Here is a 14160-nt window from a genome sequence, read left to right on the forward strand (position 1 = left end):
TACATCTAGCAGCAGTGGTAGTAGATGACCATTGAAGTAAAAGAAAGAACCTAAGTTTGTGGAGAATGAGCTCATGCTCTTGGTCCTGCTTCTTAACTTTTGACAAACTGATGTGAAAGCTCTGATGTACTTAAGTTTGAACACGTGTATGAAATCTGTGCTTTCATTATCAGTTTCATTCCATATCTTTATCCCACACTGAAAAAATGTTATACATTTGGTTTGGACAGTGCTTCTGTTTCCTCTTGCAGAACCCATGGTGACACTTCGTCAGGTCCCGTTGCCTTTGAAGTTTCCAGCCCATGAAATTTTTTGTCACTTTCCTTATTGTGTGTATGGTGTCCAGTACCTTTCTGTGCACTCTTTTCACTAGATTTTCTGGTATTGCTCATTTCTCTTGAAGACTTCTTAAAACATTTGTTTAACACTTTGCAGACTTGTCATTTTTTGTGAGCTCTTCTTTTTTAGTCAGATAATCTGGTCTTAGTTTTTTTTTTTTTTTTTTTTTATTTGGTCTGATGTGGTTGTGAACCAGTTTTGGCTCAGACTTGGCCTTCCTTGCTATGCCATTCTTAAATTGTTACTCAGCCTCTTCTCTTGCGCATGCTTAATCGTTTCTAGCTGATCTCCTCAATTCTCTGTCCTGATCTGTCCTTTGCCTTCTATAATATTTCCACATTCTTATTCTTCTGTTTTGCATCTTGGGTTGACCTGAGGTCTAACTTTGTCTTTTCTTTTCTGTTTCCCCTTTTTCTGGGTATGAAGTTCTTCTCTGCCTCCTGGAAATTTACAACATCTCATTTGCTAACTTTCCTTGCAGCTCACTTTCCCACTACACAACATTCAGGAATTCTTTTATCCCTCTGTAGTTCCTCCTTCTAAAGTTTGGCCTCTTGCACTATCCACCTGCCATTCTTCCCTCCACCTTTAGTTCCATCAAGTATTCAAATTCAGTACTGTATTGTCCCTAGCACCCATGGGGGCTCTTGCTGTATTACACCCATATCAGACATACTTGAGGTAAATACTAGGTTCAGTCTTACTGGTTCATCACCTTTTCTCTCTGCTAACTCACAAGATGTTTCCTAACGGCTTCCATTAATTTAGCTTGTGTTTGCATTTAGCCCTCCGTGAGTGCGTGTGCATGTGTATGTGTGTGTGCGCATGCATGCATTCATGCACACACTTGCTTACTGCAGTTGTTTATTTCTCACTGCATTTATGTTACAGCGGGGTCGACCAACCAAGACAACATTGGCTATGTCATCACCCATGATTCTGGAAGAGGACGGTGAGCCAATGACTATGGAAGATGCTATTGAGGAACTGTATGGGGCTGTAATGACTGCTATGGACTCAGAGGGTCGTTTATACTCTTATGATTTCCGGTTTCTTCCCTCGAGAAATGTGAGTTCATACATCTTTATCTCTGTTTTAGTTAGATATGATTTCTTTTATTTCAAGGATAAAATAAAAAAAGATTTAGCATTTTGTCATACTAAGTTGCCACATTTTTATTTTGAAAGCTCTTATCTATCTGCTTATTTCAAAACTGACCATAAGTATAAGGGGATTTTCCTTGGTCTTACTCTGTCCAGAGTTTGAACCCAGGACCATGTACATATATGGTTGTGAGGTATACTTTCTGAATAGTGATTTAATCCTTTACCAGTTATTCAAACAGTTTGAGAAAGGCTTATGAAATAATAAGAAATTACTAATCTGGATTTCAAAAAAAAAAAAAAAAAAAAAAAAAAAAAATTCTCTCAGAATTGCTGGTTATTTACAAATTAATTTATTAATTCATGTTGAATACATTTTATTAACTTGGGTTAAGTTATTTCTGTTTATAACTGATAGATACCATAAATTTTCTGGTGAGATAGAGGGAGACTGGAAGAGACTTTGGATCAGATTGTTATTTGTCTGATGAATTTTCCCTGAACATTTGGTGCCATTATGAACCTATTTTTGCAAGGCACTTGATGTCTTCAGTAAAAACATATCATTAATGTGCTCACTATTGCAGATTTTTTTATGAAAGTGATAAGAGGGGGGATAGGAAAGCAGGCGGCTTATTGCTGCCATAACTGCTTCCTCAGTGATGTCATAAAGACCTGTTTTTGCCAAGCTCATTATGTCCTCGGTTAAAGCATGATTGTCTTTACCAATACCGATATTTAAAAATAAAATAATGTAGAGGGAAGGATGGAGGAATTTCCTACCTTAAATTTAAAAAATGTTTGCACATATTTGCTAGTTTCAAGAAAATTAGCAGACTGCTTTTCTCACTGATGGAAAAAAAAGTCCTTCAAAAATACTGAGGAAAGTTGCCAACTCACTTGATAAGAGTTTTCACACTGACGTAGGACCTAAACACCTAACTTGACCACACTCTTTCCCTCTCTTTCCCTCTCTACCCCTCTTTCTCTCTCTTCCCCTCTTTTCCTTTGCCCCTCTTTCCCTCTCTGCCCATCTCTCCCTCTACCCTCTCTTCTCTGCTTTGTCTCTTCCCCTCTTTACATCTCTACCCTTTCCCCACCTTTCTTCCTTCTCTCCTTTTCTCTCTTATCCTAATCTCTCTCATGTATGCCAATTTGCTTATTTATCTTTTTATTCCTTCCAGAAATACCCAGATTACTATCAGTTGATTGACCATCCAATTGACCTGAAGATGATAGCACAACGCATAGTGTCAAAACAATACAAAACTCTTGATGATCTTGAGGATGATTTTGCTCTTCTGTTTAACAATGCATGTACATTCAATGAACCAGGTTCTCGAATCTTCAAAGATGCCCGCACCCTGAAAAAACTGGCTCAGCTACGCAAGGGCGACCTCCTTCAGATTCTGAATGCAAAGAAGAGTGTTCGTCTCAGGTAATGTATGAGAAAGAAAAGTGGTTTGTTCCTAATTTATTAACCCTTTCAATATCACGACCCTCAAAATTAACCACTTGAAGGCCTGTGCCGTTGTTCTACAGTTTTGAAACCAGGTTGACAATGTTAAATGAAGCATGAGGAGTAGAAAGTTACTAGGCCTCCTGGCTTGTTCTGCAGCAGAATTTGGATCATGTATACAGTATATCTTATTTTGAACATGCATACTGAAATGCATACTTCTCTCCACACACCCAATTCTCTCTTATAGATTTATTTGTTGTCATATTTTTGCCTCTCAAATGAATTTTGGGAATGAACAAAAGAAAAATGTAAAGGAATGGTTGTTTGTTTACCAAATATATTTTTCAGTTGTTTAAAAGGAATCTTTTTTCAGAAGTAAGAGAAGTCATAACAACAAGCTGTGGTCGGTTTTAATGGCAGAGTTGGAGGAAGGGATAGAATTGCCTCTACCTGAGGAGGACAGTGGAGGAACAGAGATGGCCCTGGGGACTGCTCACGAGGATGAGGAGAGTGATGAGGATATTGACCTAGACAATCCACAATGGCAGCTTTTCTTAGCTGCCAAGAACCTTTCTTCCCCAAATGGTATTTCCCTGGTGCTTTTTATATGTGGAAGTATTGTTTTGAGTTCTAATATTATCATGCTTAAGGGTTAAAATATTGTAGCAAGAAGGCTGGAGGCAGTGGAGATATCATGTCTGAGGGCATTGTGTCATGTGAACATATTGCTTGGAGATTAGGAGGAGGTGTGGAGTTTTTGAAAGTATTATCCAGAGGGTAGAGGAAGGGTTGTTGAGGTGGTTCCAACATTTAGAAAAGATGGAACAAAATAGAATGACTTGGAGTGTGTATCATTGTGTAGTGGAAGGAAAGTGGGGTAGGGGGTCATCCTAGGAATGGTTGGAGGGAGGGGGGTAAAGAGGTTTTGTCTGCAAAGGGCTTATGATTTGACATGCTGTTGGAGTGTGAGCAATGTAACATTTATGAAGGGATTCGGGGAAACTACTTGAGTCCTAGAGGTGGGAAGTACAGTGTCTGTGCTCTGAAGGAGGGGGTGTCGATATGTTGCAGTTTTTAACCCTTTCACTGTCATTCCCGTAGTATTACAGCTTGCAAGCCAGTGTCGGTCCTGTAATAGCACGCCAAGATTCAAGCGGCTTCCAGTCTTGCGGGAGAAAGCTGGTAGGCTTACATATGAGAGAATGGGTCTGAGTAGTCAGTGTGTGCAGTATAAGAAATATCCCTGTAGCACACAGGGCATAGTGAGAAAAAACTCCGACCGTGTTTTTCGTTTAGAACAGCGACTTTGCAGTGTATTTTCTTTTAGTATTAGTTGTATTCTCTTTTTCTTGGTCTTATTTGATAGAATGGAAGATATATTACAGAACTAGAGATGATTTTGAATGGTTTACGCATTAAAAGTACCTTGAAATTGAGCTTAAAGTAGCGGACATGTCTATGTGTAAATATCGCAGAGATAGCTAACTTTGTGAGAGTGTAATTCCATGAGTTTTCCATCAGATTTAGTATTTTTGGTGTCATTACCATCGGGAAAAGATTCTCTATCATTTCATAAGAATTTTTTTTTTTTTTTAAATTCTTCGACACAGAGAGCAAGTTTGTAAGCAAGGGTCTCGACACTGAAAGGGTTAACTGTAGTGTAGGCATGCCTCTGGCAGGACAGTGATGGAGTGAATGATGTTGAAAAATGTTTCTTCTTTTTTGGGTCGCCCTGCCTTGGTGGGAAACAGTTGATGTGTGAATAAAATGAAAAATATCCAGGTGGGATGAAAATTTGTAATGCAAAATTGACAACAAGTTTTTTGCATGCACTACAGCATTAATAAAATTAGTGACTTTGGTACACTTGTCCTGTTTCCTGACAAACCTTACCTAACCTAATCTAGGTACACTAAATTGCTGGTGAATTTGAGAACGTTATTTATAGTTCTGTACTGAATTAAAGTATTGTGGAAGTAAAGGACAGTATTGTATAGTGCTTAGAGGAACTGAATGTACTTCTTAGAAAAAATTGAGAGACTAGAAACCTTAACATTTAAAATCTTAAGACAGCGTCTGCTCATTTAAATTTATTTTTAACAAGTTCTGAATAAATGATCATTAATGTGCATATTTTTAATATTTCATTGCGGTTTTGTAGCAAACCTGATCACCCCTCAAGAGTGTTTCCTTGATGCTGGTGAAGGGCTCTAGATTCAAAATAATGGACTTGTCCTTCCCTTCTTTGAACTGACCCTGATTTCCTCCCATTTTCCCCTAAATATACTAATAATGTATATTATGATGTTTTTCACTTTGAATACAGAGGATAAATTGATGATGATAGTTATTCTTTTAATTGGCAGATCCCAACTACTTGCTAGTAGAACCATTCAAACGTCTGCCTAATCGGCGGTGGCATGCTGACTACTACATAGAGATAAAGAACCCTATCTCTATGTCTCAGATCAGGAAGAAGATAGTGGTATGTTTTGTCAGTTTCACAATAATATACGTACGTATAAGAATTTGATCTAACATGTAGTATTTTGTTGTTTAGTATCTCTTGGTTGTTTATAATGCTGTTACTTGATGCTAAAAAGGTATTATGGAAGAACTGCACTTCAGATGAAATTTTGGAAACTCTGTATTGCAAGCGTCAAAACTCAAAGACGAAGACAATGGACTGGCCCACAAGCAGGCTGCCTGCGAGACCACTAGATGGAGGGGGAAAATCCCACAGTCCAGCTCGCGGTGCTCCAAATTTTTCACCCAGAAGGGGCACTGTGCTAGTCGAATTTTATGGCATGTTCATCGAAAATATGCCACAATTTTGAAACAATGTAATAGAGAAAGCATGTTAGAGGATTGCATGTTAATTGACTGTCTACTGGATATGCACAACACACGCAAATTTCCATCTGGTCTTACAAACATATTTACATCTCGGTTTTCAGTCGTATTTATTTATGTTAAGTATCATTCTCCTGCACAAGTGTCCAGCAGTGGTCAACCATCAGTCTGATTGTCAGGTTTCCCTGGTATCTCATCTCCATGATGGCTGTCATGGTAGAATCATTCACTGTGGAATTCTGTTTGAATTCAGCGTCCAAAAATTAATAAGAAATGTGTTTTTAAATGTGAAGTGAAATTATTGTTGGAAAGTATTATTAAACACTGTGGGAGGGAGTGTTGTAATTAGGACACAGTAACATCAGAAATGTTGTTGTGCTTCCTTATCTTGTGGCTAGATAGTCCAGTTACACTTTTAATTACTGTTTATTTAGGTGCTTGATTGCTTGGCTAGTTTCTTGCTTGTTGAGGATGTCACCTAACATGTGCAGTGGTACTTGCCTAGTTGTTTGTGGGGTTTATCTTTGCTCTTAGACTAGTATTTTAATCAACATTACTAATATGTGGCTTCTTGGGCATTATCATACCTACTCTTGAAGTTGACTGTCTTTTCTTTAGCCTGATCATTCCACTTTTCAACCACCCTGAAATAAAAGGCATACTTACTATAGTCCATATGGCTTGTCTGTGTCTTTTGTTTCCACTTGTATTTCCCTGTCTGCATTTTCTTAATTCATTGTCTCTCCTTAGCTGCCTTATTATAATGTTCCTCTTAAAATTTTGTACCTTTAATTATGTCACCCCTAGTTCATTCTCATCTGCCAAATATCAGGTTTAGTATAAATTGAGAAAGGTTGGAGAACAAATGGACATGGCATTTAAGCTTGAAAGAGTGAGATATTAGATGGGGAGGTATTGATTGGCAAGATGTCAGGAATATTTTAAGACGTTTTAAGATGTTGATAACAGTTGAATGTATTGTTAACTCTTTCAGGGTTTCCAACATACTAGTACGGCTTACGCACCAGGGTTATAGACGTACTAGAACACCTAAATTCTAGCGCCTTCAAATCTAGTGAGAGAAAGCTGGTAGGCCTACATATGAAAGAATGGGTCTATGTGGTCAGTGTGCACAGTATAAAAAAAATCCTTCAGCATGCAGTGCATAATGAGGAAAAAAAAATCCGACCATGTTTTTGGTTTAAAATGGCGACTTTGCAGTGTATTTTCGTATTGTATTTATGGTTGTATTCTAGTTTTCCTGGTCTCATTTTATAGAATGGAAGACTTGTTACAGAAATTGAGATGATTTTGATTGGTTTCATAATGAAAAGTACCTTGAAATTGAGCTCAAATAGCAGAAATGTTTGATTTTTACCAAATTTCAAAAGTAAACAAATCATGCCAAGCGTTCAATACACGTTAACTTATGAGTCTAATATTATTTCACAAGTGCACTGACATTATTTATACCATTTCTACACCATTCTACACTAATGCAGTAGTCTGCATAACAGTAAATCTTCTATTTTTTGTGAGAATAAAAATTCAAAACTGGAAAGCAAAAGAGATGTAAGGTTGGCCTGGGGATGTGACTAATGAACAGAGAAAATGTTATTTTAGTGCCAGGAATGTCTGTCTTGCTTATTCTGGACCCTATTTGGAAATTGGCACTTTTTGAAATTTGTGTGAAATTGGCAAAATTGCCAATTTCTGACCACTTTATTGAATACTTGAAATCGGTAAATGGGTGGTTTCTTGTACTCATTCGATAGAAAAAATGGAGCTCTAGTGAAATTGATAAGAATTTTGTTGACTAGTACACTGAAATTGGCCGAAAATAGAGCTCAAAGTGGGCGAAATCGCCGATGTGTAAACATCGTTGAGACTGCTAACTTTGCGAGAGCATAATTCCGTAAGGTTTCCATCAACTTTCATACTTTTGGTGTCATTATGATTGGGAAAAGATTCTCTATCATTTCATAAGAAAAGATAATTTTTTTTTTTTTTCCTGAAAAATTTTTGACCCTGAGAATGAATTTAGGAGAGGACCTCTTGACCCTGAAAGGGTTAAAAGCATTGATGATTAACAGGATAAATGTAGAGAACATAACAGAACTTGACTGACCATTCCAGTTGATTGAGAGTCAAAAGCCTTGCCACTTACAGCAGTGAAGTGAATCTTTCAGAGAGAAAATTCAAAATTAGTTTACTGAGAAACTGGAAAACCAAGGATGACAATTTGGAGAGGAAGGGTTTGTCATACTCTTTTCAAAAGCTTTACAGTTACCTAGACTTAAGCAAAGAATTCACTAATTCCTACTTTTACTATAATGTTTCCTGACATCTCTGTGGCTCAATAAAGCTTGCAATTTCTATAAGTTATCTTTTGTTTTGGATCATCCCTTGTTTAAAAAAAAAAAGTTCTTATCTTTGCAATGGAATATTCAGGATCATATCTTCTGCATTCCTCCAAAACCAAACAATGTCTTGTTCCTGATAAGTAGACAGGAATTTCTCCTTGCATGAGTAAGGAGAATTCTCTGCAATAAACTTTTATATTGCTAAACTATATGTACTGTATATGAATGTAATGAAATAGGAGCCACATGGAATCATACTGTCTCTAGAGTAAAATAAAAGATGTTACCACAACTTTAATAATAATTTTACATTTGATAGAAGGGAGAGTACCGCTTGATATCTGAGATGCTGGACGACTTCAACTTGATGTTTGACAATGCTCAGCAGTACAATCGGCCGGACTCCAGAATATACCGTGATGCTGTGAAGCTCCAAAAGTATATACAGAATAAATCAGAAGAGATAATGGCAATGGATGAAGAGGTAAGGATGTCTTGTTCTGTATACAATACTGTAACAAAAAGCTTTTGGAAAAGATGAAAAAGATTCTTTTAATGGTAAGGGCCATACGGCTTGTTAAATTCACTTTCATTTCACTAGTCGAAGTTCACTGGTTCAAACCTACTATGTTTGACTCGTATTTTTTCCACTTAGCTGGACTTGAGTCCTGGAGGTGGGAAGTGCAATGCCTACACTTTAAAAGGAGGGGTTTGGGATATTGACTGTTTGGAGTAACATCTAAACTGCCATATCTGAGCGCCTCTGCAAAGACATTGATTGTGTATGAATGATGGTAAAAAGTTTTTTTTTTTTTTTTTTTTTTTTTGGGTCATCCTACTTTGATGGGATATGGCCAATTTGTTGAAAAAAACAAAAATATTTTTAACAGTAGCCATAATTATATTATACAGTAGAACCTCGTATCCACTGATTCGGTATCCGTGGTTTCAGTTATCCATGGTTTACTGTGGCCCAAAAATATTTCTTAATTTTGTATAATAATGGCCCCAAAGCTCAAAAGTAGGAAAGCTGGCAGTTCTTCAAAGCTGAAGAAAAGCCGTGAAGTGCTTCCCATCAGTGAAAAAAGTGATGATTCTCCACTTGTTGTGCATAATTTATCGATTAAACTTTATAATAGATATGTATAGGATTATCTATGGTTTTGCTACTATCCACGGCTTTGGTATCCATGGCAGGTCCTTGGAACACATCTCCCGCGGATATGGGGGTCCTACTGTATTTTATTACACTATATTGACAAAGATAAAGTGAGGCTGAAATGTGACCAAGGCACTTGAAGGTTGTAGATGTGTGTAATTACTGAACTAAATATAAAACTAAATGTATTAGTATTTGATATCTGCCAGTTAGTTTTGGTTGACTTTCATATATGTTTAACCAATTATCTGGCTATACAGCAATTAGAGGCCTTTTCTTGTACTTTCTAGAATGTATCAGCAATCAGTGTAAATAAAAGTAATCTCATTTTTAGGACTCGGATAGTTACAGTGATGATGACGACTCACAGTCGCACAGCAGACGTCGTCTAGGTCGTCCTGCCAGACCTTTGACATTTAAACGTCGAGCAAAAATCCTGTTCAAGACCTTAATGGACTATATGACAGAAGATGGCCGGCAGCCTATTGTTGCCTTTATTGAAAAGCCAGCCAAGAGGAATTACCCTGATTATTATGAGGTAAAACAGCTGTTGGTTTTTAGTTAATGTTTAAGATTAGGGACTTGAGCTATTAAAACTAGTTCATAAAATCATGGAATTTTATTCTAGATATCTCTGATTACTGTAAGTTAAATGGTAATAACAAACAATTCAAATTAACTTCTTTGTTTAGCCATAAAGAATTTGTAATAAAGGCTGTTTTCCTTATCTGTTTATTATTTTTTCTTCACTTATTATCAGCCCAGAATATTTAAAGTATTATTTCTCTGCAAACGCTTGTAAAAATGGATTTTCTTACCACAGAAGAAAACCTTAAGTTGTGCAGTCATAACTCGCATTTTCAGTAGGTGATTTAAATTTAAGTTTTCATTTCTAAATGAAGTGCACCCATTTCCGTTAAGGGAGCAGAATTCATTTCCATTGGTGGCACTTTTTTCTGTTAAGGAGCACTGGAGCAGAATTCTTCTGTTAAGGAGCGCCATGGCAGGCAGGCAGGCCTCAGACCTCCCACTACATGTTAGGCAACTCCATTGTCTTAGATCAGAGGGAGGGTGAGGGGATGTAAACAAACCAGCCTCCCATCTCATCAGTGGATGTTTTTCACTGCCTGTCACAAAAAAAAAACTGGACGTAATTGGGATGAAGAGAGGTGAATGCATCATGGAGCCGGCACTGTTGTTTGTGTTAGAGAATCAGTGATTTGGTCAATTAAAGATGAGGCAAAGATAAGGGTTTGTGAAATGAGTGATCCTCAGTGTGATACAGTGAAGCGAATGAGGAATAGGTCAGTAAATTTAAACAAAATAAAGTTTACTAAATGTGTGGATTGAGAAACAAGGAAAAAAAGATATCCCACTCGATGGCCTTATTGTTAAGGAGAAACCTTTTCATACTATAAAACTGTGAGGAGGAAGGACAGTCCAAAAATGAGTCTGCTTTTAGTTCTGGATGGTTTAACAGATTCTGTAGTTTGCATAGTATAAAGTTGAGTGGAGAGAGTACCTCTACCAACCATTCTGCTGCAGGAAAGTTCCCAGCTGAGCTAGCTAGCTAGCATTATCTCTGAGGTTGGATGTAGATCCGAGTAGTTGTTTAATGCTGATGAGACAGGTTTGTTTTGGAAGAAAATGCCATCTAGAATGTACATCGGTTAATAAGAGAAAACCACTGCTGGATTCAAAGCTGCAAAAGATCATTTCAGCTTGTTTCTTTGCAGTAGTGCATCAGGAGACTTTAAATATAAGCCTTTGCTTGTTTATTGCTACAAGAATCCCCATGCTTTAAAAGGAAAAGACATAAGTGCATTGCCTGTTATTTGGAAGTCCATTGCCATGGCATAGCTTAAGCATCACTTTATTTCTGAAGTGAGGATGTACCTGTCCTTTAAAAATCTTTCATTCAGGGTTTTCCTCATCCTTGATCATTGTCATAGTCATCCAGACAAGTATCTTCACCAGGTGCCAGATCAACCAGGCTGTGATGGATATGTGGGGCAGCAGGTCTTCAGCAGCAACAGCCTGTGTAGATGAATGGTTCAGAGAACCGAAAGGTTGATAAATTAGACATATGTGCAACACTTGGGCATCCTTATTGCGGAAACGTTTCGCCACACAGGGGCTTCATCAGTCCATACAAAGGAGAATGGGGAAGAACAGGAGGAGTTTGAGGTAATCAGTCCCTCAGGATTGATGGACTGACCACATCGACTCAAGGCTGAGGGACTGATTACCTCAAACTCCTCCTGTTCTTCCCCATTCTCCTTTGTATGGACCGATGAAGCCACTGTGTGGCGAAACGTTTCCTCAATAAGGATACCCAAGTGTTGCACATATGTCTAATTTATCAGCAACAGCCTAGTTGACCAGGCAAGCACCAGACGTAGCCTGGCCCATGGCTAGGCTTTGAGAGTAGTGAGACTCTTGAAACTTATCAAAGGTATATCAGAAGTAAACTAGTGGCAGCAATTAATGACACAGTGGAATGCCAGAGTTTAGGTGCATATATAATATTGCAGATGCACTCTCCTATTAAAAAAAAAAAGCATGGGATCATGTACCAAAATTGATAATAATTGCTGCTTGGAGAAAAATATGGCCTATTGTGGTGAATGATTTTGCTGGTTTTCCATCAATGGAGAGTCAGGTTCAGGAAATTGATGATCTAGCAAAGAGAATGCTAGGTTAGGGATTTGAAGGTATACTGCCAGATGACATTAGTGAACTCTTGGAACATGATGATGATGAATGACCTGCAGAGGAAATGTTGCAGGAATTATATTTCCAGCTGCAGAGAACAGAAGACATTGAGGATGCAGAACCTGAGCCTGAGTGAGTGGTGTTGATACTGCAAGAGCTACATCAAACACTGTAAGCTGTTGGCAAATTTGCAGAATTGTTTATTGAAAAGGACCAAGACTCATCTTGAAGCCTGTAAAGCATACTCTGGAATAGGCACTTGGGCCTTATTGTATGCAGGGTAAAACAAACCAGCACTGTATGACTGAGTATCTGAGTATTTTACTGATGAAGCTGCACCATCATACGAGTCCCAACCTTCAACCTTAGTCGAGTAGAGCCACAGCCAACCTCTCCACTCTAAGATGATATGCATCCTAAACTCGAATGTAAGTAGCAAATAATGTACAGTACTGCATTAATGTAACCATTTTATAATTAATACACTATTACTTTTAGTTGTCTGAGCATCACAAGAGTTCACATATTAAACAGAACATCATCATTGATAAGATTAGGTAAGAGAAGCTATTATTTTTGACCAAAAAATTTGTTATAGCTCTCTCGGAGGTCTGAGGAACGGAACCCTATTTTTTCCATATGTTTCTCAGTCCACAAGTCGTGGATATCATTATAATCATCCACTGTATAACAAAAAATCAGTAATGGATAAAGAAAGCTAAATAATTTAATCCAAATTGCAAATGCGTAGTTTATTTTTTTTTATTTTATTTATTTTTTTTTTTCCAACAAGTCGACCCTGCCTTGGTGGGAGACGGCCGACTTGTTGAAAAAAAAAAAAATGGTTCTCTCTGCTGGATAGGCTTTCAATTTTCCTCTTATGTTATTGTAAAGTCTTCATATTTTACTAATGGCAGATGATTATTAGTAACCCTTTCACAGTCCCCCATGTATATGAACATCATCAACACCACTGTCACCCAATAGATCTACATCATCGACACCACTGTCCCTCACATAGATCTACATCATGGACACCACTGTCCTCCACATAGATCTATGTTTTTAGCACAGCTCCCTCAAATATGCTGTGAGCAGTGATTTTGGCCTAGGTGTGAGAGAATGCATCTCTGTGGTGAGTTTGCATAGTACGGTACTCCTCGTTTTCAACTTGCCTGTTTAATGACCGCTTGGACTTCCAACCAGTGTACTGTATGTGTATTTTACTTTACTATTTTTTTAATGCCTAGTTCCGTTTTTAATATACTGAAATTTTTAGAAATGGTGCAAAGGTGACATTAAAACTGTATCTAAAGATGGTTGACACACAAACCTACCAATACAGTATGATTGAAATATCAGTAAGGGGTGGCTCCTTGCTTAACGGCCAATTCCCTTACCGACCTACTCTTAGGATCAGAACTCAGATGTTAAGTGAGGTGTACCTGTATAAAAAACAAATCCTGCCCCTCGTAGTACATAATGGAAAGAGCTAATCTTTGTCTGCATTCGGTTTAAAACGGTGATTTTTGAGATGTTTTCTAGGGTGGTTCATATGGTTATAGAGTCTTTTCCTTACTATTAACTGATAGATAAAGACACTCTCTTTCTCTCTCTCTCTTTCTCTCTTTTTTTTTTTTTTACACAGGGTTTGACAAGGTTAAGGATCCCTAGCTTTATTGACAGCTATTTACAGGTTAAGGATTCCTAACTTTATTGGCAAGCTAAGAGCTGTTACCTACATCAGCTCATTTGAAAGCATTTTTATTGTTATGAGACATACAAGTAGGGAACAGGATGAAGTTGGAGCCATCTGTGGGCAAGCATTTTCATTTGATCAACTGACTTTATCTCGTTGACATCATTATGCTGTACGAATGTGTTCCATACTCTAGTCATCCTGGGTATGTATGATCTCAGATGGAGTGATGTTCTGGAGAAGGGTACAGCCAGAGTGAAGTTGCTGCTTTCTGCCCGTCTTGTGGCATAAAAGCTTGTTTCACGCTGTCCTCGAAGTGGATCCAAGTGTGGTATTTTGACAATATTGGCCTTGTACATAACAGTAAGGCCACCCACATCCCTCCTATGTTGAAGGCTCTGCTGAAATGACAGATCTATCCAGGATGGGTCCAGGCGAGAGATGAGACGTCTTGCTCTGTTCTCTAC

General features: G+C 37.9%; 1 protein-coding gene across 7 annotated transcripts in view; it reads left to right on the forward strand.

Moving 5' to 3' along the window:
• polybromo (protein) overlaps positions 1-14160 on the forward strand; it is a 99891-nt gene that overhangs the window by 13979 nt on the left and 71752 nt on the right. For 5 of the 7 annotated variants that reach the window (XM_053777544.2, XM_053777550.2, XM_053777546.2 and 2 more), the window contains exons 5-10: positions 1231-1407; positions 2627-2880; positions 3278-3489; positions 5271-5389; positions 8440-8604; positions 9614-9817. In XM_053777544.2, coding sequence (XP_053633519.2) covers positions 1231-1407; positions 2627-2880; positions 3278-3489; positions 5271-5389; positions 8440-8604; positions 9614-9817 — 1131 coding nt within the window. The remainder of the gene's footprint in view (positions 1-1230; positions 1408-2626; positions 2881-3277; positions 3490-5270; positions 5390-8439; positions 8605-9613; positions 9818-14160) is intronic. The other 2 variants (XM_053777545.2, XM_053777549.2) reach the window with 1 other exon arrangement.

This window comes from Cherax quadricarinatus, chromosome 18, assembly GCF_038502225.1.
Source record: "Cherax quadricarinatus isolate ZL_2023a chromosome 18, ASM3850222v1, whole genome shotgun sequence".
In the NCBI taxonomy this organism is placed as follows: domain Eukaryota; kingdom Metazoa; phylum Arthropoda; class Malacostraca; order Decapoda; family Parastacidae; genus Cherax; species Cherax quadricarinatus.